The sequence below is a fragment of the Lineus longissimus genome, chromosome 1 (assembly GCF_910592395.1).
Source record: "Lineus longissimus chromosome 1, tnLinLong1.2, whole genome shotgun sequence".
NCBI lineage: Eukaryota > Metazoa > Nemertea > Pilidiophora > Heteronemertea > Lineidae > Lineus > Lineus longissimus.
This window is the reverse complement of record NC_088308.1, coordinates 11,504,927-11,527,212: the sequence shown is the minus strand read 5'-3', so window position 1 is coordinate 11,527,212 and position 22,286 is coordinate 11,504,927. Positions and strand designations below refer to the sequence as shown.

The 22,286-nt window shown below is 39.5% G+C and overlaps 1 protein-coding gene across 6 annotated transcripts in view; it reads left to right on the top strand.

Annotated features, from left to right (window-relative positions):
• The window catches only part of LOC135488224 (solute carrier family 38 member 10-like), a 57,886-nt gene that overhangs the window by 22,190 nt on the left and 13,410 nt on the right, over positions 1–22,286 (top strand). For 5 of the 6 annotated variants that reach the window (XM_064772743.1, XM_064772760.1, XM_064772735.1 and 2 more), the window contains 13 exons: positions 406–523; positions 1,276–1,321; positions 1,741–1,834; positions 2,384–2,524; positions 3,067–3,188; positions 12,836–12,938; positions 14,115–14,300; positions 14,915–15,035; positions 15,695–15,813; positions 17,885–18,020; positions 18,371–18,457; positions 19,063–19,160; positions 19,542–19,670. In XM_064772743.1, coding sequence (XP_064628813.1) covers positions 406–523; positions 1,276–1,321; positions 1,741–1,834; positions 2,384–2,524; positions 3,067–3,188; positions 12,836–12,938; positions 14,115–14,300; positions 14,915–15,035; positions 15,695–15,813; positions 17,885–18,020; positions 18,371–18,457; positions 19,063–19,160; positions 19,542–19,670 — 1,500 coding nt within the window. The remainder of the gene's footprint in view (positions 1–405; positions 524–1,275; positions 1,322–1,740; positions 1,835–2,383; positions 2,525–3,066; positions 3,189–12,835; positions 12,939–14,114; positions 14,301–14,914; positions 15,036–15,694; positions 15,814–17,884; positions 18,021–18,370; positions 18,458–19,062; positions 19,161–19,541; positions 19,671–22,286) is intronic. The other variant, XM_064772752.1, reaches the window with a different exon arrangement.

The window sequence follows — 22,286 nt, the reverse complement described above, 5'->3', positions numbered from 1 at the left end:
TATATTTCTAGAACATGACAGCCATTTTGTACAGTACCCTAATCTATCACGAGGTGGCAGCACCTCAAACTCTATGACCCATTTATTCAGATTACACTACAATTTCCAGTAGCTTTGGGATCCAAAATCGGCAAGATTGGCTTGATGGAACTGGCTGAAATTTTATGCTGTATAGAATTCAGGTAGTGCTATCAGTACGCAAGATCAAGTGAAGTTTCGACAGTCCAAAGTGAATATATGTAAGTTTAAAAAACGCATTCTTCCAACCAGCCGCAGTGCGCACGTCAAGAGTAGCCTAGCTCGAAAATGTTCCGAGAGATTACATCGTCAAAGTCATGTCTGGAGACTGGATCTCAGCTCTCAGCTGTTCATTGCTAAATGTTGTTGGAATTGTCTTCCTTTCAGTGCGGTATCATTCTTGGTGCTTTACTCCTTCTTGGAAGTGCTTGGCTGACAAATGTCTCCTGCAATTTACTCATGAAAGCTGCCATTACTTCAAAACGAAGATCTTACGAATTCCTAGGTAAGTATGGCATAACTTTGCCATGGTTATGAATGACATTTCATTGATAAACTCTCTATTTTCTTAACCAGAACAGTTGCCTTTCAAGTCAATCAAGAATAGGAAATCATGGTATTTCTGCAACAATGTGATAAATGGGATGAACTGGGACATACCTGTTATCTTTTGCTGATAATGGATAGCATTTTTTGTTTTGTTGGAGATAAAGGTTTTTAGCATGGTACATGGGACATCAGTGTCACGGTGGTTAGAGGGTCTGGCTAGTAATCAGGAGATTGTGGGTTCCAATATCCGAAAGAGCACCACTGTTTCCTATTTTGTGTCCTTGAACAAGACACTAACCTGAATCGCTTTGTCCTTCAAATGAGACCTAAAGCCGTGTTTTTTTGCACCTGGTGCCATTGCCAGGGCCAGGGGAAACAAAAGACTTCATCTAAGCAAACAGTAGCTTGCAATGAACTGCACTCCCTGGCTGAAAATGGAGTCACTAGACCAATTATTCAGGCCTAACCATAGTGGCATGCAAAATGCTTAATCCTGCCTTGGAGAAGTAATACATCCTAGAGAATAACTCCATAGCGGCAGAGGAAACGCATGGCACAGATCCATGGAACAGTAATTTTGTCATTTCTGGTCAATCAGTACTAAACAACACCGTGAGCAGCATTTCATATGATGTATTTTTGCAGAAGCAAATTTAATGTACAGCAGTACTAAGATTATGGTCTATGTTGTTGTTTTCTACCTTTCAGCACTACAGACTTTTGGTGCAGCTGGAAAACTTGCTGTGGAAGTGTGGTATGTGTTTTTCAATTTTTCTATCAAGCTATATATTGATTTTTAGAAGGGAAATTATACATATACATCATGTAAACAACAAAACAACATATTGTAATTGTATTAAGAAGAGGAAAAAAATTGTGGGTTCCAATCTCCTGAAGAGCACCACTGTTTCCTATTTTGTATCTTTAGCAAGACTCTTTACCCTGAGTTGCTTTGTCCTTCAAATGAGGCTAACCATATTGGCATGCAAAATGCATTTCTTGAAACCTTGGTCATAGAAAGTTCTCATAGATGTTGCACACTTTTTAGATTGAAGTAGGTCAGTGTTGTTGATTAAATCTCGAGAAAAGCCTCAGTGTATTATCACAAATATACATGTTTGTCATAGAGAAATATCTTAACAAACTTGACATAATGACACTTTCTTTTCACAGCATTATTGGTCTTCTAATAGGGACCTGTATAGCCTTCTATGTTGTCATCGGTGATCTGGGACCATTGATTATTTCAAAAGTTTTGCAGGTAGAGGTGTGTAAACTTTTCCGCTATCCAAAAAGTAATTTGTTGCGTTGGCAAGCACATGCACTCAAAAAATACAAGTTCTTTGCTTTAGGGTGCACTTTACACATAATAAAGTTTTTTGTTGTTTTATCATGTACATACTGTGAATGTTTGCATCGATTCATTTCACTATTCACGACTAACTATTTCCAGTAAAGACCTTGATGCCGCTTACATTCCTTATGCCAGTGCCAAGCGATCTAGATTACTGGATCCCAAGTGAATCACTGATAATAATAATGAAGTGTATGCTGCAGCTGTGGCTGTCAAGTGATTAAACCCGCAGCTGTTGTACTATTACGACAGGTTCATCTCAAAGTTGCATGAACAAATTCAAAGTGGTTAAAACCCTTCAATGCTCAGAATTACTACTCTGGGAATTTAATGGTACCTACATGTATCAAATGGCCTTACATGTAGCTCCTATTTTTCTTTCTGGTGCCAACTTCTGCAATTTCTATGTTCCTCATGTTTCTTAACCTGCTGTATCACAATGTTATCTTGTTGTCATTTCAGAACAATCAGACGTTACGTGTGTCGATACTTATGGTATTAGCAGTGATAGTTGTGACCCCTCTAGGCCTGCTCAGGAGTATAGAAAGCTTAAGCAATATCAGTGCAATATCGATAGCATTTTATTTGGTTTTTGTCGTCTTAGTAAGTACTTGCTGTCGTCAGTGGGCCAAGTGTGCATATTCAACAACGAGCTTAAATGCCCCCATATCTTATGGTTCATTTCTTTTTTAAATTGTTCTCCTGGTCTAATAAGTGTAATATCTAAGAGTGCACCAGGTTTAAAATGATAGTATATTTGTCAAAAATTGGAGATGGATACTCTAGTTTCACTGACCTAAGACCTTTTCCAAGTATTCAGGTGAGGCACCCAAGGCCAAGCACCATAGCCTAGTTGTTAACACTCTGGGCTACCGAGCAATAGGGCCCAGACTTGATCATGGGGACGACACAGGATTTGTTTTTCTGGATGAACTGGCATGGATTTGAGGAACTAAAATTCCTGGCTATTCACACTCCATGCAAATGACACTTCCTTCTGCATGGTGTTACGCCAGGACAGTCATGAAAAAGCAAAAGACGTCACCAAAAAGTTGCTCGATTTGGTGGTCTTCTTTAAATTTCTAACTTAACTGTTATCATAATGTTGAATGATGTATTGCTAATATTCTCCAATTGATTTTCAGATATTTTTCACATCCTTACCAAATATTATTGAGGGTGTGTGGTTAGAGAAAATCGTGCTATGGCGAACAGAAGGAATATTTCAGAGTTTGCCAATATTTTCCATGGCATTTGGTTGCCAAACGTAAGTAAACTGTCAGATGATTGATTTTTGGCTCACCGTAGGGGAGTCTATGTAATCCCGCAGTCGTCGTATCCTATTTAAAAAACAGTGGCACGTTTCTTAACCGCTAGGGCTATGAACTTGAAAATTTGTACACAGCACCCCCTAGGTCAGGTGACCTCTGACACTGAATTTCGATCCGATCTGATTCTCAACTTGGCCACCAGGGGGCCAAATGTCGATATCTAAAAAGTGTGATATCTCGCTTATTAGTGACTTGTTTTCGATGAAACTTGTGTTGTAGGTACTCATAGCAAATATACATCTATATCATACGGGTTTTTAATTTGACCTACTTTTCAAGTTCACAGAGGTCATATGGCGTAAATTGGCCGTTAGAGTGTAAACTATGGCACGTTTCTTAACCACTAAAGCTATGAACTTCAAACTTAGTACATATAACCCCCTATATCACATAGCCTCTGGTGCTGAATTTCAGTTTGATCTGATCCTCAACTTTGCCACCAGGGGGCCAAAAGTGGAAATCTAAAAAGTGTGATATCTCGCTTATAAGTGACTTGTTTTGAATAACATTTTTATGGTAGGTACTCTTAGGAAGAATACATCACATATCTTACGGGTTTTCAATTTGACCTACTTTTCAAGGTCACAGAGGTCATATGGCGTAAATTGGCCGTTGGAGTGTAAACTATGGCACGTTTCTTAAAGGGCCATATGGTACTGGTGACTAGTGGACAATCTGGAGGTTGTTCTATAAACACAGCATGTGGTATCTAACCTGACCTGATTGGCCATTCACAGCTGATGAGTATCTGTCATGCTATCTTGTGATGTCACTCCCGCCAAATTTCCACATGGCTACAGTATTTATTGAGTGGTTTTGCATTTGAGCAGTGTGGTTATGTTCAGTTAATTCAACAGCTTTTGAAATAGTTTGAACATGTGGCCAGACTTTCTTACTCATAAGCCAAAGAAAGGTCAAGCAAATTGTCAGCTTCTTGCCTTGTTCATCAATGTAAAAGTTCATTGTTTTTGTTTAATCTAATTTTCTTAAAATTGGACAAGAAGCAATAAAATCACATTACAAATTTACAGAAGTCAGTTGCCAGGGGGTACTTATAAACTTGCTATCTGAAGTTATTTATTCTCATCCTGTTGCATCAGGCTGTGCCAGGACACTGGTAATTAGCCGGACTGTACCATTTCTGGGTAAGATAGGTTAAATAACTGTTATACTGAAGCCCTCAAAATTGCAGTAGAAGTTGAAATGACAACAATGGAAAGTGAAATGAACATTCTTGCTAGTAGTGAAGGGGTCCGGGATGTAGACCTAGGCCTGGAGAGATTCCGTGATGAGAACCGCCAACAGCATTCGAGGAAACGAAAAAGTACCAATCGATCGAGAAATGAGGCAACTGAGACGAAGAAAGCTCTTGTGAAAGGAGGACTGAATTTTTATTGCGCAAACGATGAAGAAAAGGTGAACTTTTTTAACAAAATGGACAGGATAAAGGCAAAACTTGGTGGAGGGATATGTTCAGTGGTCTCCAACTATCAATTCCTGAATGAAGTGATTGACTTTTATGTGGAAAATAATGCGACTCACAATGAAAATGATGACGCTTCATCACCAGCAATGACCAGCACAACTGTGCCTCAAGTAACACCCAGTTACCAGCTTTGTGCAAGAGAAGATATCAAGCAGCCACTTTTTGTCTGTACCGGGTCCTCTATCAGGAACTTGATTGGCAGGGTACAGACCCATTCCCTAAATTGCAAGGGCAATCTGCACACGAAGGAGTTCAGAAGGGATGGTCACACAGCTTGTTTGACCTTAGCATGCCAAGGAACGGAGCAGCACAATCTCCACTGGACCTCTTCCCCACATGTTGAGAATGGTGGCAAGTTTCTTGTCAATGCGAGGCTAGCCCATGGCTTTTTTACATCAGGACTACTGCCAGTGCAATACACCAAATTCGTGGAAAGCTCTGACATTGGAGTGCTATCATCAGAAACCCTGAACAGATTTATGGACACTTATTGTCCGATCGTGCAGCAACAGGCTGAAGAGTCAAAACAAGATGATATCCTCATGGAAAGTAGCCTTTCAATGGCAAATGGTGTAGAAGCGATAGATATTTCGACAGATGCTCGCCACTGCTGGCGCAAGAATGCCGAATTTAGTGATGTTGTTTGCCTTGGCGACCAGAGCAACAAGGTGCTCCACATCGCTACCATTTCGAAGACGGTGGATGATCCTGTGACACAAAGACATGAGCTGATCGGTGTGAAAGAGATTTATAAAGTACTCGATGACCAACAAGTTCCTGTACGTTATCACAGTCATGATCACAACAACAGCATAACAAAGTTTGTTACCGAGGAGAGAAAAGAAACACGAAACGCCGAAGACATCTGGCATACCACGAAGGGTATTGCCAAGAGTGTAAGGAAGATAACGCAAGGCCCAAAAAAGGACATGGGGAAAAAATGGCATCAACAGCAAGCTGACAAAGCTGCGTCGATTAAGACGCATGTGTACTGGTGCATTAAAAACTGTGACGCAGATGAACAGAAACTGAGAGCTGGGATTGGTAATATCATTGACCATTATCAAGGCAACCACAGCAAATGCAGCAAAGATTCGCGATGCCAGGAGGAACATTACGAGCCCTCGAAGAAACTGATTACGGACACAGTCGCAGAGAAATTGCTAAAAGACTATCTCTACAAATTGGACATATATAAAAGACCCCAAAATTATGCTGGATCAAAAGACACACTGTACGTAGAATCATTCAACAACGCCCTCCTCCAATTTCACGACAAAAGGATTGTCTTTGGAGAGAGGTCCTACAAACTGAGGACAAATCTGGCTTTGATCGACTGGAACGCGAATGTTAACCGTGACCATACCTCCGTCAAATTTGTGTTTGATGCCAAGGCACCAAGGCGACAAGTGGGGAAGCCAGTGTTGGTGAAAAAAACTTATGACTACCGTGATGAGATTCTGGATAGGTGGATGCACACATCCATGCACCCCCACGCTTGGACTGTCCCATTCATAGTGAATTTGGCGGGCCTGTTCCAGGTTCAAGTCAGTAGATTGTAGATCACACCATGGCAGAAGAATTGAAGGTTGTTTCCCTTGCACTTACTACTGAACAAAGGGAAGCTATACATGCTTTTTTTAATTTCTATAATTGGGACTATGTTGAATTAGACCATCCTCCAAATGAGGAGAATCAAGCACTGCAAGATGATATACAGAATGAGGGGAATATTCAAGGAGATAATGATGAGCTGGAACCTTTGCCTGTGCCTGGTGGTGTAGTTGATCCACCCCCACCACAACCACAGGAGGAGGACCATGAACTATCCGAACCAGTTATTGCTCCTGTGCCAGGGGCAGATATGTGCCAACATTGCAATTCTTCTCCATGTGTGACTACTCATCCACAAAGATGGCTGGGAAATGGACAAGCACCCAGAAATGGAAATAATTTGATCAGGAAACAACTTTACAAAAAGTTTTGGAAAATGATGGAGGACCGGGGATCCTGGAACCATCCTCTCTATATTGGCAAAAAACAGCAGATGCAACAGCAGTATATGGCAGATGACCCATCAATAGTTTGGACATGTCGTGAAGTGATGCCAGATTGTGTTTTGGAGACTGTGAGAAATCTTTATCCAAATCCGCCAGGGATTCCATACATGGGCCATAAGTGGCAATAGGTTTCAGCAGCACTGATAGATAGACTACATTATTTTTTTGAGAAGGTGTTTTGGACGATTTTGAAATTTACAGTGCACTTTGACAAATTTGTGACAGTTTTAATTTTCGAGGATTCTAGGATTTTGCTCCTTGTTTCAATCATAGATACCATGGATATCTATCATAATACTTATGCGGATTAGCAAATATATATGCTTTAGAATTATAGAATTGCGTAGACTACCCTATCATAGACAAGGATCATCTAAACAAAACAATATTCAGTAGGATTGTGACATCACATAGTTATAGACTTGGATTATTAGTATCATATACAATGTACATTATTCAGTAGGATTAAAATATATATAATTCAGTAGGATAAGGATATATACTTATGGACTAAAGGATACAGAAAACAGACCAAAATCACTTTGGTAGGAAACTCTTTATTATGCATGATCTCCAGCATATCTAGTTCTTTCCTGCATGCTCACTCATGATTATTAGCCATGTGCTCAATGTTTGTAAATAATGCATCACCAGGGCTATAACCAATCAGATTCAAGCTGGTAAATTCAACTTCAAGGCTTTTCAACAGTGCTGTGTAAAAAAGTTCCATAATCTCATAACATAGACGATTTCTCAGGTTGATTTTAATACATCATGTTCCTATGTTATTCATAAGTGTCTGATATCAAATTCATTCAAATGTGTTTGATAGTGACAAAGAATTTTTTTAAAACATTGTGAAAAGCCCAGGAGCTCTCTTCATGATAGTAACAGGCAGACATTTGCATGCTATCATCCCCTCCCACACTATTTATACTCCAGGTGCCCCTTTAACCACTAAAGCTATGAACTTGAAACTTAGTACATATAACCCCCTATATCACATAGCCTCTGGTGCTGAATTTCTGATTCTCAACTTTGCCACCAGGGGACCAAAAGTGGATATCTAAAAAGTGTGATATCTCGCTTATAAGTGACTTGTTTTCGATAAAATTTTTATGGTAGGTACTCTTAGGAAGAATACATCACATGTCTTACGGGTTTTCAATTTGACCTACTTTTCAAGGTCACAGAGGTCATATGGCGTAAATTCGCCGTTAGAGTGTAAACTATGGCACGTCTCTTAACCAGTAAAGCTATGAACTTGAAACTTGGTGCATATAGCCCCCTACATCAGATAACCTTTGATGCCGAATTTTGGCTCGATCTGATTCTTTATTCGGCCACCAGCAGGGCTCAAAATAAGCGGTATCGCATCGCAATTTGCGACAGAAATTTTAGGAATTGCGATATAAACGATCTTGGGCAAAAACAAAATCGCGATACATCTATTTTTAGCTACACCCCGTAATTTTCAAGCACAGGGGTTGACAAATCCGCTCGCCAATTCGCCAAAGGCGAGTAGAAATACGGTCTTGGCACTTAAAATGAAAGAAGTATGCGTTTTCTGGCGATACAAATATGTTTTAAAATACCAGTTTACTCGCCGCGCCGCCATAGCATGCATGCATGTACATGATATAGTGAAATGCATTGTTTGGATCCAAGTTATCCTAGTCCCCAGCGCTTTTGAAGTACGGCGAATGAGTGGTCTACTGCATTGCGTATCAGCAGCGGGAACAAGGTTCTTTGACAGTGGGAGGCAAAGAGAATGTCCGCAGGTGTGGCGCAAGGCATCATGGGTGGTTGTTCTAATTTACTCCCACTGAAACGATTGTCAAAATCTGTCGTCTGCTCCAAAATGTCGAGGCAACTGGACCATTTTGGAAACCGCACTCCCGCATTACCACTTGCCACAGAACGCAAGCGATCGGCAGAAACACCCCAGGCCCTTCCAAAAGATGCCAAGAGGGCATACGAGGAGACAAGACAGCGTTTAGTAAAGGATGATTGGAAAACGCACAATATTCACAAGTCAGATTAGCGTTAAACAGCCTACAAAACGCACGTGGTTTTGACTGGTCTTGGTGACATCTGCTTTTATATTGATTTCTCTTGGTCTAGCTCTGTTTGTGAATAAAAGATGATGTCACAATATGTAATAGGAAGATTTTGGAGCCAGTTCCCGTCAAAGCGGAGAAGAGTTGCTAAACTTTGTTTTCAAGTGGCAATATCTCGCAAGCTTTTATTCAAGACTAATATAAACTTATTGGTGTACTGTTACTTGATGTTAGTTTCAAATGAATAAATTGAAGAAAAACAGCATTCTCTCTATTTTTTCTTGTGATTCATTTATCATTTTCACCAGTTTCTGATAAATAAAGGCAAATAATAATGAAAGTAAGTCTTTTTTATTCATTTATTGAAATATCAACGCACGTTGGTCCGATGTCGGAAAAAGTTGCTATACATAGCTTCAAAACTGCTATACAAGTCAAGACCTTGTATAGCAACTTTGCTATACAAGTGAAAAAAAGTTATTTTGAGCCTTGACCAGGGGGCCATAATGGATGAAACGGCCAGGGGCCATTGTGCTCACCGTATAGATATTTGGTGCTTTGGAATTCATCCAGGTTAAGAAACATTGTACATGTATAGTATATAGGTCAAACCAAAGTCGGTATGACATGTGATGTATCGTTGCTTGGAGTAAGTACCATTATGGTAACCATAAGAATATCATCAAAAACAAGTCACTAATAAACAAGATATTGCACTTTTTACCAATTTTAGTTTTGGCCTCTTGGTGGCCAAGTTGAGTACCAGATCAGATCGAAATTCGGTGTCCAAGGTGACATGACGTAGGGAGTCATGTGCACCAAATTTCAAGTTCATAGCTATAGTGGTTAAGAAACGTGCCATAGTTACACTCAAACGACCAATCTCATATGATATGTGATGTATCCCTGCTAGGAGAACCTACCATAAAAATGTTATTGAAAACGAATCACTAATAAGCGAGATATCACACTTTCTAGGTTTTCACTTTTGGCCCCCTGGTGGCCAAGTCGAGAATCAAACCGGACTGAAATTCAGGGTCAGAGGTCAGCTGACCTAGAGGGTCCTTTGTACAAAGTCTCAAGTTCATAGCCTTAAGGGTTAACAAACGTGCCACAGTTACGCTAAAATGGCCAATTTAAGCCGTTTGACCTCTGCGACCTTGACAAGAACATCAAATCAAAAACCCATATCATATGTGATGTATCCTTGCTAAGAGTATCTACCATAACATTTTTACCAAAAACTAATCAGTAATAAGCGAGATATGGCGCTATTCAAATTTTTTGTTTTGGCCCCCTGGTGGCCCAGTTAAGAATCAGACCAGACCGAAAATCAGTGTCACAGGTCATCTGACCTAGGGAGTCATGTGTACGAGGTTTAAAGTTCATAGCTTTAGTGGTTAAGAAACGTGCCATAGTTACACACAAACAGCCAATTCACACCATTTGACCTCTGTGACCTTGAAAATAAGGTCAAATCAAAAACCGTAGGATATGTGATGTATCTTGCTCTGAGTACCTACCATAAAAATAGAATTGAAAACAAGTTACTATTAAGCGAGATATTGCACTTTTTACTTTTTTTAGTTTTGGCCCCCTGGTGGCCAAGTCGAGAATCAGATCACACTGAAATTCGGTGTAAGAGGTTAAATGATGTAGGGAATCAGGTGCACCAAATTTCAAGTTCATAGCTTTATTGGTTAAGAAACGTGCCCCAGTTACACTCAAACGGCAAATTTACGCCATTTGACCTCTGTGACCTTGAAAAGTAGGTCAAATCAAAAACACGTATGATATGTGATATACCCTTGCTAGGAAAACCTACCATAAAAATTTCATCAAAAACAAATCACTAATAAGTGAGATATCACACTTTTTAGATTTCCACTTTTGGCCCCCTGGTGGCAAAGTTAGGAATCAGATCGAACCAAAATTCAGCACCAGAGGCTATGTGATATAGGGGGTTATATGTACCAAGTTTCAAGTTCATAGCTTTAGTAGTTAAGAAACGTGCCATAGTTTACACTCTAATGGCCAATTTACGCCATATGACCTCTGTTACCTTGAAAACAAGGTCAAATTAAAAACCCGTATAATATAAAATGTATATTTGCTATGAGTACCTACAACAAAAGTTTTATCGAAAACAAGTCACTAATAAGCGAGATATCACACTTTTTAGATATCGACATTTGGCCCCCTGGTGGCCAAACAGAGAATCAGATCGGACCGAAAATCAGTGTCAGAGGTCAGCTGACCTAGGGCATTCTGTGTACAAAGTTTCAAGTTCATAGCCCTAGCAGTTAAGAAACGTGCCACTGTTAGGATACGACGACGACGACGACGGACACAGCGCTATCATATAGACTCCCCTTACGGTGAGCCAAAAAAGGAAGAAGTGCAATATCTTGCTTATTTGAGTGAATTGTTTTCGATAAAATTTTTATGGCAGGGACTTCTAGCAAGGATACACCACATGTCCTACGATTTTTGGATTTGACCTCCTTTTCTAGGTCACAGAGGTCAAATGGCGTAAATTGGCCATTAGAGTGTAACTATGGCACGTTTCTTAACTGCTGAAGCTATGAACTTGAAAGTTGTTACATGTAACCCCCTACATCAGATAATCTCTGACACCGAATTTTGGCCTGATCTGATTCTTGATTTGGCCACCAGGGGGTCAAAACTGGAAAAGTAGGACGTGCAATATCTCGCTTATTAATGACTTTTTTTCGATGAATTTTTTATTGCAGGGACTCTTAGCAATCACACGATATTGATCTTGTTGATGTCATAGACAATTATTGGTTGGATCATAAACTTATATATACTGCCCTGTCTTATTACTTGACATCAATACACATCTAAAAAAAGTCTTCATGCCTGATTGTGTTCACCATATTCACCTCTAAACTATTAAGCATGATCCTGCCTACTAAAAGATGTATACGGTGAGCACAATGGCCCCTGGCCGTTTCATTTAAAATGACTAGAGTGTTTTGATTTTGCATGCATTGTCAACAACTGATGTTTGTTAATGCTGTTCAGCGTAGACAGAGACGTTTGAAACAAAACTGGCTTATTAAGGTACCGGGTATCTATTCTTGCCCAGGGCATACATCTCGTCTTTTTAGCCTACATTTTAGATAGTAGCACTACTGATTTATCAGCTTGGGCTGGCTAGAACCCAGATTTGGATGAAGTAGCTTGAGCATGTTGAGTTTACAGAAGGTAATAGTCCTTACTTTTGTAGTGAATATGCGATCTGCTGTCTTCAAAATTGTGCACACATTTGTCTGTGCATTGCAAGAAGCAGGAAGTCATACTGTTAAGGATTCAATTTGGCTGTTATCAGGTATACCTCAGAGAGCCAGTTAGCCATTGTTTCTCCATTGACTGTAGTTTCATCTATAGTTACATTCAACTGTGATTTATGATGCTCAGAGGCATCTCAGTAGTGGAAGACAAGCCTTGAGAACACCGAAAAGCATCTTTTTGAACCATGAAGTGGAGCCAAGGACCGTAAAATCAAAATTGTTACTAGAGCACCGGGCTTATAACCTGGAGGTTGTAGGTTCAATACTTAGACGGATCAGCACGGTTTCATCTTTGTGTCCTTGGGCAAGGCACTAAACCCTACTTGCTTCTCTCCACCCAGGAATAAATAGGTACCAGGCTTGACTGGGAAGTTAACCTGGGATAGAACAGCATCCTATTCAGCGGAAGTAATACTCCTAGTTGTTTAATGCTTCAGAAAACAGGATAAGCTCCTGCCGGATGAGCTGTTTGCGGCTCGGGCTATAGTCGAGCTGATTTTAACTTTTTTTAACTGTCAAGAAAGTCTAGGTCAAGCTCTGTGATGACATTGACATTATGAAAACCCAAAAGGTGGTGAGATTGTCATATGGTGTACATACATGTAACAGTGAGTACAAGCGGTACCATTGGCTCATTCGTGCTCATATGTTTATTTGCAGTCAATTATTTGTGATGTACGATGCCCTCCAAGAGCCTTCACTGAAGCAGATGACATTAATCATCAAAGGTGCCATTAGTCTATGCACCTCTGTTTACCTGATGGTAAGTATGATTTGCACTCGTCACAACGAGTCCAAATCAGCACAGTCCAAAGTATAATATATACACCTCGAAGAGTGTGCATCAGAATTTCTTGACACTTTATACTTGCTTATGTTATAGTAACAATTTTGTTACTGCTGACTGGATTGGCATGAATTTTATAACATGAGTGCATTGAAGGACCACTGATGATATGTCGGGTGATCTAAAAACATATCCTGTTTCAAAAGTTCGATAACGCAGTCAGTTTTGCATCGATATCTTTAAAATTCAGCCCTGATCTAGCTTCGGATATCTTGAGTAAGCTTTCAAAATTTCAGTTTGATAGGCCCTATATTACTGATATGTTAGTGTCAAGAATGTGATCTCAGTGGATATAGAAAACTGCCTTGTATTAGCAGGTGCTCAATGTGACCACCTTCTTCCACAACTACGGTACGCAGACTTATTTTCAGGTTGAAGTGCTTCTTCTTACTTCATCCTAGGAAATTTTGTTCCAACTTCCCACAAATTTTTGTTTGAAATCCACTTCATCATGTGAAATTTTTTCAGATTGATCACCGATAAACCTTTGATACATTGTACTTTAAAAAGCAGGACGTTTTTCTAGATCACCCAATATGTCACCCTGGTATTTGATTAAACAATCTTTCAAGGTCACACATTGACTGTTTGACTTTTGTAATTATACCAGCACGTCTCTTATCTAAAGCTCAGCTGGTGTGCACAATGGCCCCTGGCCGCTTCTTCGAGCTACAATGTATACATTGTTAGAATTGGTGTATTTTTAAAGCCGACCTGATATGTGACCCACCACAGCAAAGTGGGTCACATGTCGCACAGAAGATGAGCCTAAAATGACACCAAGAGGTAATAGAAGAAATTGATACACTCAGATTTCACAAAAGGCAGACTATAGTGAAATGAACAACCAGTCTGTCTCAACCTGACAAGCTCAGAGCGACATGTGACTCATTTTGCAGTAGTAGGTCACATATGTCTATAGAATTAGGACATATACTATTTGTTGTAAAAAAATATTTATTAATGTTGATTGATTGTGCATTATGATGCCTGATTCTGAAGCTAATGCATCCAACAATTTCCCAAATATCAATATATTGCATTGTAACTTTGCAACAAATAACCAGAATATGACATATGACCTATTTGCAGGTTGGTTTCTTTGGCTACATAGCCTTCTACAACGTGGAGATTGCCGGCGATGTCCTCACCAATCTCAAGTCCTCTGTGTTCACAGAAGTGGTCAAGTTTGGCTTTGTCTTGTCGATAGCTGTGAGCTTCCCTCTGTGTATCTTCCCTTGTCGTGCTGCCATTCACACGCTTCTCTTTGCTCATGAGGTAAGTCTGAAACTCTTGCAGCATGTTGGGCTTTACTTTATCATTTCCTGGCATATCAGGCTTTCATCATAAAATGAGGGGATGTTCAATATGTGACCCGTCGCAGCAAAACCAGGCACATGTCGCACAGAAGATGAGACTAAATGACACCAGGAGATAATGGGAGAAATTGATGTGCTCATATTTCACAAAAGGAAGACAATAGAGAAATGAACAAACAGTCCGTCTCAACCTGCCTAGCTCAGAGCGACATGCACCTGCTTTTGCTGTGATGGGTCACATATACACTTTTGTATGGAAAAGTTCTATTCATTTGTACAAAGTTGTTTTTGGGAGCATTCATTGGTGCAGTGAAGTTCACACTGGATCAGAGATGGGCAACAACTGTAACTTCTCTCCACGCTGTGTCTGCAAAAATCAATCTAAAAATAAATGAAAGGCGAGCAAAAAGTCATTCTTTCGCAGAACCTGGACAACATTGCCATTTTTGATATGCTCAGACAAAAAGGGCAAAAAACAGTGTAGATGAGTTTGCACAATTACATCACATTACGCAGTAGAACTCTTAAATTGTTCAGTTGCTAAAGGATGCTTTCACTTATTCTATTTGGTAGCAAAAGACATCATACCATGATAACATTGGAGGCAGTACCCGCATTCCAGAAGGGCGTTTCCGTTTGATCACCATGGGTATTATCATCTGCACATTCATGGTGGGTGTGGTTGTGCCGAATGGTAAGCTTTTCTTTTTGTAATATAAATCTATCAAGAATTATCCATGTATGTTATTATGATTACTGGCTAATGGTTTTGAAACACCCTGAAATTATTTCTTTACTAATAATCTATTTTCTACTGAAAACTACATACAAGCTTACATTTCTTCAATGTAAAAGACCTATTGACAACACATTTAGCAGTCATGTGTGCTTCTCCTCCTTATTCAAAACACTTGCTATCCTTGAAGAAATTCATTAGTTGTTTATAATGTATCCAGAATAGAGAGAAATTCGTCAATCAAGTACTATTTAAATGGTTACATAAAATAACCTTCCAAATTTGCAATGTCTACTGAGGTGTATGTTGATAAAACCAACAGATCATTTTGGCTAAGGAATTAGCAGGTCGAGGACAGTCTTTTAGCTGGAAGATGATCTTTACCGCAAAGACCATTTTTAGGGTTAGAGACAAACCCCAACCACCCACACTAAGTATCAAGAATTCAGATCGCTTATTGGTAGAGTAGCACAGTTTGAAGTTTATAGCCATAAAATCTACTCCTTTCACTCTATAAGGTTCTGAGACTTGAAATGAGTCAGATTCAGATACTTTCAGAAAAAACCCTTTTGAAAGTAGCTATGAAATTTACATTGTCTTTTCTTCTTTACTTTCAGTTGAATTTGTGCTTGGTTTAACTGGTGCCACAATGGGTACAATGATCTGTTACCTTTTCCCTGCCATTATGTTTATTCGGGTGATGTCGCTCGCGTCAAATGGTAAAGCTGTAGCACAGGTAGGGCCACCAGTAGTTTGTAACCATTATTGCTCTTGACAGTTTGACAAAGAAACCTGCCAAATTTTGGCGCCTAATTCTTGAAAATCACCCAAAGAGCCCACTCTGACATATACGAAAAAATACATATTATTAGCTCAGCTGACTAAGTCAGCCGAGCTTGTCAAATAAGTTGTTCAGTGGCGTCCGTCTGTCCATCCATCCATCCATCCATCCATCCATCCATCCATCCATCCATCCATCCATCCATCCATCCATCCATCTATCCATCCGTCCATCCGTTAAACCCATGGTGCACATTTTGTAACCGTAAGACCCAGAGACTTCAATTTTGCATTTCTGGATACTTCTGGTCAAACTCTACTTTCATAACAAAATTTGTCGCCATTCGACCTACTTCCTGCGAGCGAGAGTGCATGAAGGAAACTGGCCTATATCGGCCTAGGAGCAGCAGAATTAGTCGAAATATGCTCTAATATTAAGATAAAATTCTTGAAAATCTATTTTATTGAGAAAAAGTTCAAAATTTTAACAGGAGAGGGCGCTACCTGCCTTTTAATTATTTCTGCCGATTCAAATTCCCGCCCGATGATGTCAGCCATCAATGAAGTCTCCTATTTGCCAGTTCTCAAAACATGGCAGCTACACAACAAAAGCAGTAGCTCCAGGAATAAATCACTGTTAACTTCAGCTTCGTAATCGATTGTACCCCCACTTTATTGTGTTTTGTGTGGTGTTCCTATTCAATCAACGATGTAAGGCCTTATTATGTTGGTTTTAATTGAGAAGGTGCATTATAAGCGGCGTACGAAATACCGAAGCGGAGACAAAATGGCGGCATGTTGTTTACGCCATGTGCAATAATCTTGGAGCTCAATGACACTCAAGTACCCAATTTTCTGCTTAAAAAGGAGTCTGGTAGGCAATATTATCACTAGTTCATTTCAGTGGAAGTCATAAGGTCTTTAGGGACTACTTTCAGAAATTAGTTCTTGAAAATTTGGCCACATTTCTGTGAAAACGATATCGGAACTGCATGCTCTGTTCGCGATGACATCGCCGATGTATTTTGAAGTGGAGAATTCCCACAGTAAGTGCAGTGAATCGGCATGATTCTGTTCGCCTATTAAGTTTTAGTTCTACGATTCTTTCATGAGTAAAAAGTAGACATTCTAAGCAATACAATAATGTCACTCCCATAAAAATTGATTGGAAATTGAGGGAGCTACGGCATTCTGTTCAGCAACTGGCAGCGCTGAAAAAATACATTGCATACTGTACAATACCAAATGGCACATTTTAAAAAGCGCTCATTGGACAACGTAGGGAATCACCAGAAATGACGTCATCGCTGGTCCAAATAGAAAACTACGGTGGCGCAGTAGAGCACAAGAAAAGGTTTAGCATTAACTTCGTCATGCAAGCTTCAGCAACAAAACGATTTCTCATGAATGATTTATTTGATCATCATCAGCTTGTTTCCCCTGATAGATAAAAAAATGATTTACAATTTCCATCAAAGTTTTCTATTTTGTGTACAGTCACATGTTATTTAACTGGCAAGGAGCCAAGCAGTTTTGAATATTCGCGGGAAAATACTTCGTACTTGTAAACGAGGCTATGACAATGAGTATCCTCATTCATGGCATAAACTTCATGTTTCGGTAAATATTTTCATACGATGATTTCACCCGAATTATGGTCAGGATTGAGGAATGAACAGTGGCATAATTATGTCAACCAAAAACATTGGTACCGTAGTGAACGCAAAAGGATATCAAATACCATGGAGCATGCCATTTTCATGCATAATGAACTAAACACCGGGAAGATATTAATGATATTAACTCAGCTGAGCGCCAGTCCCTTGGGCCTCTTGTCTACAACACCCGTCCAGTCAGCTTGTGGTGGTACAGCTGACTTAAAAATGTCAAGTTGTAGGAGTGAGTGAGTGAGTGAGTCCATTCAGCAATACACAGAAAATGGCTACTTCATCAAGTATGAAGCATTATCTCTTAAAATCTTCAATTAAAAAGAGCTCACTGATGAAGACTTTTGAATTTCCTTTCAGATCGTCCTTGTGCTGGGCTTGATCATTCTCTTTGCAAGTACATACACCACACTGTATTCACATGACCGGACGAAACATGTCGCTGTCGATGTCGCTGCTAATGTCAATAAACCTGACATGCCTCTAGACAATATTGGTGAGTAATGTACGCAGGCTGACGTTTCTGTTATAGAATCATTGATGGACCCATGGTAGAATCCATGAGGATTACCTCAAATCACATTTTACATCGGAGGCCTGTGGTAGATTCTATGATGGCCCGTGGGAGATTCTATGATGGCCCGTGGGAGATTCTATGATGGCCCGTGGTAGATTCTATGATTAGAATTCCAGTTCCAATTCTCAATAACTTAATTGATCAGTAAAAAATCATGCAAACTTCCAAATACATGAAGTGTCATCACAGTTGATTATGCACTGGCAGTGCCTTATACTTCGTCCAGATAGCGCTCCTAAAGCTGTTTAGCACGTTTTGTCTGTTTTCAGATAAAAGGATTCCAGACAGTCCTTTAGAGGGTGGAAAGGATATAAAGGATAAGAAAGATCCTGTTAAAGATCCTCCAAAGCTTGATGGTAAGCCGCATATCTGCCCAACTGATCAATTCGTTGATCTGGAGTTCTCATTGTCATGAATGGCCATTACAGTTCCAAATTAAAAACATGACTTTTCACTGCAGTTTTGTCTAAGTGTTGAGTGTAGGCTATGAATTGTAGCAAATTTTATATGAACTCTTGAAGTTAGTAGTGACGCTTTTTGGTGCCATTTCAAGAAAATATAATTTTTTTGTCGTCTTTGAAAAGGGTTTCATGACTACACTGTCTTCAATAAAGCTTTTTTAGCTTTTGAAAAATCTTATAAGGTTTTTTGGCAAACACTAATAACCTCCCTGTAGAGATTTTTTTGGTTAAAATTAAAAATCCCTCATGGTTTTTGAGAGTCTGAAAATCCTCTAAGGATTTTTCATTTCACTGAAAAAAAACCCATTGGGAGCAGATTTGTGTTGGCTGAAAAAACAATACAGGTTTTTCGAAGGCTAAAAGAACAGGAAATTCACCCCAATGGTTTTTGATACCAGCGAAATTAAATCCAAGGGAACGTTCCATTAGCCCACAGCTTGTTTAAAGCACTGATAAAAATGCAGTGTAGGGTGTTGCATTTTCTAATTTCTTTGTTGTAGTTCCTAAAGGAGATGAAAAGAGGAGGGAACCACCTAATCCACATGCACCCGATGATACTGCTGAGAAAAAAGAGAGTAAAGAAGAAGTAAAGAAAAAAGTTGGTGTCTAGTTTAAAAAAGAACTAAGCGATTATATTCTCTGAAGCAAAACAAATGTTTAATTCACTTTCAAATAGTACTTTTTGGCCACAAAAACCCTGACCGAAACTAAAGTTGGGAGCACTTGGCCAAAAAACCCAATTGGGGTGTACCTGTAGCGGCGGGCAAAAACGCTTATTCCACCATGATGAAATACTCTCTAACTCGTAAAAGTGTACAGTGTAGAGCGATTGAAAAGAGGATCCGAAAGCTTGTTTCATATTGCTCCTATACACGGGCGGTTTATGCAACCTAAAATTGTTGATTTTTATTATAATAGTGTCCAAAATTGCTGGGAGGTAAAATGATAAACCTGTGTTAATGAGTGTCCCCTCTTACAGGAAACTGAATTGAAGCCAACAGTCAAGGCCGAGGCGAAGACCCTTCCTGCGCCAATAGAAAAGGGTGTTGAGAAAGAGGGAGAAAAGGAGGAAAGTCCCCCCAAAACGCAAGAGAACAAGAAGGCTGAGGTAATGAAAGTTTCATCTCGAAATTAAGATTTAGGGCAATTTTAAAACTGATGGTGACGGTGCTTTTTGTTTATGGAACAGTTAAAGGGTGCACAGTATTTTTGTCACTTGTCTTTATCAGTGATCTGTCCATCTCAAAATATTTTTGCCAGGTTCTTACATCTGTTTTTTTTCTGTGGATAACTTTAAATGAAACTGTTCTCCATTGTCCAGTCACAACAATACACAAGTGGAACGATGAGATGGGGGAGACACCAATAAATGTATTGGAGCACTGATGTTCCCATCAGCGATAATAGTCATTTCCTGGTTTTAAAATTTTGCACTGCAATACCATACATCTGAATAATATTGTCCTCAATCTTTCATGTTAAATATAAGTGATATCAAGAACCCATTTTGAAGTAATGGATTTTTGGTGATATGTATGTAAATACAGCGTCTAGCTTTTGATCTTTAAGCAGAATCTCTTATCTTGCAATGCACAAGATGTTGTACATGTACATGTAGGCTTGATATGGCAATCTTAAATTGCACTCTGCCACTCTTACTCAACACACAATGATGTTAATGTAACAATCTAGAAGGCAGCACGCTTCAACCACTGTTCTTTATGACTGTTGTTCCATACTATCAAGCATTCCCTAAATCTATGTTTGATACTATTCATGCAACATAAATTATGTTTTTTTGTACCCAATTATATGTTCTTACAATTTTGCGTAAAATTGTGCAAAATCACCTGACACTTAAGACTGCTTTATAATAGCAACCTAAGAGTGTAGTATGCTTTGTAATTCTATCTTCATGTACACTCATTCTACCCTGATTCTTCTAACATGAATTGCTTTCATTGATGTAACAGTTTGCTAATACTGGGCATTTTCTCAGGTGTGAAATAAATTGTTCACTTCAGATCAAGTGATCTTGTCTTAAACGCTATAATGCTAGTTTTCGTTTCACTGGGTCGTTGCTGTGAAAAAAAGTTATACAGAGGTTGGCGTGCCCCTGCTGAAAGGCTATTGTTCCAGTACATTGATTTGTTATTGTTGATGTACATGTATCTGGGGAAAAACCAAGGGAATGCTGGGATCCTGTCAGTTTTCTTCTCAGTCTGGCCCAGTATTTTTTGAAGCAACAGTTACAGTTAGCAGAAAAGATTGTTTGATGAACTGATTAAGTTCAAATGTCTTTGGGATAGAAATTTGTTGTTGCAATTCAGTTGAAGTTGTGCACTCGTGAAGATGTCTACATTTCCAGGCTTACTCCTCACTGTCAATTCAACTCTTTGAGTGTCTAGTTTCCATGGTGTATCCTATCCCTTTAGTGTCAGGTTTCAACATGTTCAAGGAAGAATATTATTTTTCTCGAGAAGCTCTGTTAATGAAGCCTTGTCACTGAGAACTATTAACTCCTGCCACCTTATAGTGAAGAAACAATTTTTATCCCTGATCATTGTTTATAGCAGTATCCTAAACTAAATTGATTTTCACTGTGAATTTGATGATGTGTGGTGAAATGTTACAGTGATCTCGCCAGGCCTCTCAATCGATTAAATCTCGGGAGCAAAACTGTGCTCGCCTTAAAATGCTGCACCCCAATTAAGATCACCTGTACCACACTCAAATCGAAGCATAAAGTACTCCACAAAGAGCTCATAGCTCTAACCTTAATCGGTTTCAAACATTGCCCTTTGCGCAAGGCTTACCACTAAGCACATTCCCAGCACCAGACATCGCAATTATACATCCATGAGTAATGCTTTCTTGGGACAGAATGCTCAAATCTCCCTTCAGACGCCCGGAAATTGCACCTCCGGGCATCTAAATTTCAAATTTCAGATCCCCGCTCCGTAGCACGCCAGCGGTCACTGACGTTGCATGGTCATTGTAAATTCGATCTTTCATCAGAAATTTTGTGATGACTTTTGTATGTTTGTCTCTGAGCAAAAACCAGAGCATACTGTGATGACAATTGAATTATATATTTGCCATTTTCTTAGACTAAATCACCAGTAACCTGGTGTTGCCTCTGACACTAAAGAAGTAGGATCTCTCATTCAACCCCGGGTTGCCGCTGACACTCAAGAGGCTTATTAGTTTCGGGACAGAAGTGAATTGGTTTATAGAGTCATTAATGAAGTAATTTCAACGAGTAGGGTACCCTGGCCTGTTACACTATCAAAGCAATTCCATGAACACCTTCCTCTAATTAAAGTAGAACATTTCTTATGCATTTTTAGCTCAGCTGACAAGCTGAGCTATTCATATGAGTAAATGGTAGAATGAATGTCCGTCTGTCTGTCTGTCTGTCTGTCTGTCTGTCCGTTAAACAGGCACGTTTCAAAACTATGGCGGATAGGCGATAGATTTTCCCTATAAGCCATTTAGACCCTTCAGGACTCCTGAATAGACCAAGTGTGGGTCCGGCAGGATTAACAGTTTGGCCACCAGGGGGCAAAAAGCCTAAATCACAAAACAATTTTTTGGCGCTTTATTCAAGCAGATAGAAGCTTGAAATAAAGTTGAAAAGGACCGCATGCATGTAGGTCTTGAAACTACTAAGAGTAGTTTTGATTGATACTACCAGTTGGCGTTACTGAGCCAAAATCTGTGT